General features: G+C 34.5%; 1 protein-coding gene across 1 annotated transcript in view; it reads left to right on the top strand.

Annotated features, from left to right (window-relative positions):
• The window catches only part of LOC113829209 (uncharacterized), a 103,381-nt gene that overhangs the window by 61,977 nt on the left and 36,404 nt on the right, over positions 1-5,000 (top strand). The window contains exons 32-41 of the mRNA XM_070122292.1: positions 49-273; positions 508-612; positions 997-1,221; positions 1,450-1,554; positions 1,945-2,169; positions 2,458-2,502; positions 3,117-3,200; positions 3,586-3,792; positions 4,397-4,525; positions 4,782-4,829. Of these exons, the coding sequence (XP_069978393.1) occupies positions 49-273; positions 508-612; positions 997-1,221; positions 1,450-1,554; positions 1,945-2,169; positions 2,458-2,502; positions 3,117-3,200; positions 3,586-3,792; positions 4,397-4,525; positions 4,782-4,829 (1,398 nt within the window). The remainder of the gene's footprint in view (positions 1-48; positions 274-507; positions 613-996; positions 1,222-1,449; positions 1,555-1,944; positions 2,170-2,457; positions 2,503-3,116; positions 3,201-3,585; positions 3,793-4,396; positions 4,526-4,781; positions 4,830-5,000) is intronic.

Here is a 5,000-nt window from a genome sequence, read left to right as displayed (position 1 = left end):
CATTCGTCTTTTTGTATTTAGATGATAAACTATATACCTTACCCTCAGCTGCAAGTGAACAGCCACCAGTGAACGCCACTGAATGTGTTCCCTTCCGACACGATGGAGAAATCGTGAGCGGATGCGTTGGCGAAGAAGGGGTGGAGGAGACAATCGAAATGGAGGGAGAAGGAGGAATGATAAACAGGGAGACAGTGAGCGGCAGATGGTGCGCCTCAGAGGTAGACGAGAATCTGAATGTAGTGAAAGTTATAGCCTGCCCGACCATGCCCCGTAAGTGGAATTTCATATATATATATATATATATATATATATATATATATATATATATATATATATACATATATATACATATATATATATATATGCATATATATATGCATATATACTCGTATGTATGTATATTTGTGTGTGCATTGGTTCGTGAGAAGAAAATGAAGGTCTTTGTCATTTCCGAATATCTTGATATTTCTAGATATATTTTAAAAATCACATTTTCCCTTTCAGCTGTAACTGAACTGCCACCTTCAGTAACTTCCAGCGAATCCCCAGGTGAGAATGTGAACCTCTTATGTGTAATCATGTTGACATTTGTGGTTTTGACCATGCACTGTCAGTGACACTTACGGACAGAAATGCACTTACCAGTGAATACTATAAATTCAGATCCCAGTACTGTATGCTGATTTAGATATCTGCATGTATATATATATATATATATATATATATATATATATATATATATATATATATATATATATATATATATATATATATATATATATATATATATATATATATATATTTGATCTCAATGTCATTTCATAATGCTTTGAACATTTTCTGATAAAACAACGATAATGATTCTACAGAATTTGAGAAAACTTTTTAGTATTAGGCAATCATTTTCCACCAAGCTATAAGCTTAGATATGTACCCGAATTTTAGCATTCGACTTTTTGTATTTAGATGATAAACTATATTCCTTACCCTCAGCTGCAAGTGAACATCCACCTGTGAACGCCACTGAATGTGTTCCCTTCCGACACGATGGAGAAATCGTGAGCGGATGCGTTGGCGAAGAAGGGGTGGAGGAGACAATCGAAATGGAGGGAGAAGGAGGAGTGATAAACAGGGAGACAGTGAGCGGCAGATGGTGCGCCTCAGAGGTAGACGAGAATCTGAATGTAGTGAAAGTTATAGCCTGCCCGACCATGCCCCGTAAGTGGAATTTCATATATATATATATATATATATATATATATATATATATATATATATATACATATATATACATATATATATATATGCATATATAAATGCATATATACTCGTATGTATGTATATTTGTGTGTGCATTGGTTCGTGAGAAGAAAATGAAGGTCTTTGTCATTTCCGAATATCTTGATATTTCTAGATATATTTTAAAAATCACATTTTCCCTTTCAGCTGTAACTGAACTGCCACCTTCAGTAACTTCCAGCGAATCCCCAGGTGAGAATGTGAACCTCTTATGTGTAATCATGTTGACATTTGTGGTTTTGACCATGCACTGTCAGTGACACTTACGGACAGAAATGCACTTACCAGTGAATACTATAAATTCATATCCCAGTACTGTATGCTGATTTAGATATCTGCATGTATATATATATATATATATATATATATATATATATATATATATATATATATATATATATATATATATATATATATATATATATATATATATATATATATATATATATATTTGATCTCAATGTCATTTCATAATGCTTTGAACATTTTCTGATAAAACAACGATAATGATTCTACAGAATTTGAGAAAACTTTTTAGTATTAGGCAATCATTTTCCACCAAGCTATAAGCTTAGATATGTACCCGAATTTTAGCATTCGACTTTTTGTATTTAGATGATAAACTATATTCCTTACCCTCAGCTGCAAGTGAACATCCACCTGTGAACGCCACTGAATGTGTTCCCTTCCGACACGATGGAGAAATCGTGAGCGGATGCGTTGGCGAAGAAGGGGTGGAGGAGACAATCGAAATGGAGGGAGAAGGAGGAGTGATAAACAGGGAGACAGTGAGCGGCAGATGGTGCGCCTCAGAGGTAGACGAGAATCTGAATGTAGTGAAAGTTATAGCCTGCCCGACCATGCCCCGTAAGTGGAATTTCATATATATATATATATATATATATATATATATATATATATATATTTATATTTATATTTATATTTATATTTATATATATATATATATATATATATATATATATATATATATATTTATATTTATATTTATATTTATATTTATATATATGCATATATGCTCGTATGTATGTATATTTGTGTGTGCATTGGTTCGTGAGAAGAAAATGAAGGTCTTTGTCATTTCCGAATATCTTGATATTTCTAGATATATTTTAAAAATCACATTTTCCCTTTCAGCTGTAACTGAACAGCCACCTTCAGTAACTTCCAGCGAATCCCCAGGTGAGAATGTGAACCTCTTATGTGTAATCATGTTGACATTTGTGGTTTTGACCATGCACTGTCAGTGACACTCCTCGACACATACGGACAGAAATGCACTTACCAGTGAATACTATAAATTCATATCTCAGTACTGTATGCTGATTTAGATATCTGCATATATATATATATATATATATATATATATATATATATATATATATATATATATATATTTGTTTTCAATGTCATTTCATAAGGCTTTGAACATTTTCTGATAAAACGATGATAATGATTCTACAGGATTTGAGAAAAAATGTTAGTATGAGGCAATCATTTCCCACTAAGCTGTAAGCTTAGATGTGTACCCGAATTTTAGCATTCGTCTTTTTGTATTTAGATGATAAACTATATACCTTACCCCCAGCTCCAAGTGAACAGCCACCAGTGAACGCCACTGAATGTGTTCCCTTCCGACACGATGGAGAGATCGTGAGCGGATGCGTTGGCGAAGAAGTTTTTTTATTCATTTTGTCACGATTCCTTTATCTACTAGTCTATTTGATTTACTATTATCAAAACTGCCAGTTTCAGATATATTTATCCTTTCTGTTAAAAAGCATTTTCCCTTTCAGACGTAACTGAAGAGCCACCGCCAGAGACCACTACCATCAATCCATTTGAGTCTCGCTCAGTTCCGAAAAAGCCTGAGTATGAAGGTAGGAAAGCATTACGTAAGCCCATGTACGTGTCGGTAATCTCTAGTTCATTCGCCCAGAGCAACTTACATGTCTTGACCATGATCCGGTTCCAGGATTTTTAGAAATTATTTTCATCAGTTACCCCAATTGCCAAGTATTGTTGTTTTCATTACCTTTATTACCTCCGCCAGATAGGTTATGCTTATGGCCGACAGCAGTGTACTTGAGAAAGATGTGATTTTATTGTAATCCTTTATGTGTGAATATTTTCATTGCATCATAAACCTTATAGTTTTGACGGAGGTATGCGCTCTCTCAGTGCTTCTAGTTGAATCTAAAACCACACTTTTGTTTCTGGTTTTTCGTTATCTGTTAAAAGATGCAATCCTTTTCCTACCCTCAGCTGAAACGGAACCGCCACCTCCAGAAAGCTTGTGCGTTCCCTTCCGATACGGAGACGAAATCGTGAACGGATGCGTGGGCGAGCAAGGGAAGGAGGAGATAATTAAGACGGAGGGAGAAGGAGGAGAGATAACCTGGTGGACAGTGAAAGGCAGATGGTGCGCCTCGGAAGTAGACGAGAATCTGAATCCCGTAACCATAATACTGTGTAAGTTAATTGGAATGCAAGTCACACACACACACGCACGCACACACACACACACACACACACACACACACACACACACACACACACACACACACACACACACACACACACACACACACACACACACGCATGCATGCACTAACATACACTAGCACAAACATACACATAAAAACAAACAGTAACACATACACACGCAAACATACACACACAACTATACATATAAATATATATATACACATATATGTATGTTTATATATATATATATAAATATATATATATATATATATATATATAATATTTATATATGTATATGTTTATATATACAAATATACATATAAATATATAGATATATATATATATGTATATATATATATATATATATATCATATATATATATATATATATATATATATATATATATATATATATATATATATATATATATATATATGTATGTATATGTTTATGTATTTGTATTCATATATATGCATGTATCTTTATTTAGTTATTTATTTATACGTATATCAATATCTATGCGTGTACGCGCGTATGTACATTTCTGGCTTTCCTTCCTCGTCCCCCCCCCTCCCCCCCGGACCCGCAGGCGACGTGTGCGTTCCCTTCAGCCACAAAGGGATGCTCATGAGGGGCTGCGTGGGCGGCGAGTGGTGCGCCGCAGAGGTGGACGAGGATATGAATGTCTTGAGGGCTATGAGCTGTCCGGAAATTTCTTGTAAGTGACGGAGATCTGGCTTAATGTGTAGGTTATTGCTTTGTATGCGTCTTTATAAGTGAAAGTATAAGAGAAGTGTATGTACCTATATATCATTTTTAATTAAGAAACATGCAGTGCTCTTGGTCATCAATTTTTTTTGTGAAGTTCATGATCATATCCGACCTCGATATTTTTCTGTTTGATTTAACGGGATGAAAAGTGTCAGTTTCAGATATGTTTGTCCTTTTTTATTAGAGTGCGTTTTCCCTTTCAGCCGTAACAGAACCACCGCTAGAGACCACTAGTACATTTGAGTATGAAGGTAGGAAAGCATTTCGTAAATCATTGTATACATTACAGTAGTCTATAGATCTTTCGCCCGCGACATCTCTGAATTTGAAGATGATTCCCATGTCATGTAAAAAGGAATATATTGCATAGAGAACCACATTTATTTTTTTCGCTATGTAATATAAAATGAAATCCTTTTCCC

The sequence above is a fragment of the Penaeus vannamei genome, chromosome 5, assembly GCF_042767895.1.
Source record: "Penaeus vannamei isolate JL-2024 chromosome 5, ASM4276789v1, whole genome shotgun sequence".
Taxonomy (NCBI): Eukaryota; Metazoa; Arthropoda; class Malacostraca; order Decapoda; family Penaeidae; genus Penaeus; species Penaeus vannamei.
The sequence above is the reverse complement of the archived record's forward strand: the minus strand, read 5'-3'. Positions and strand labels throughout refer to the sequence as shown.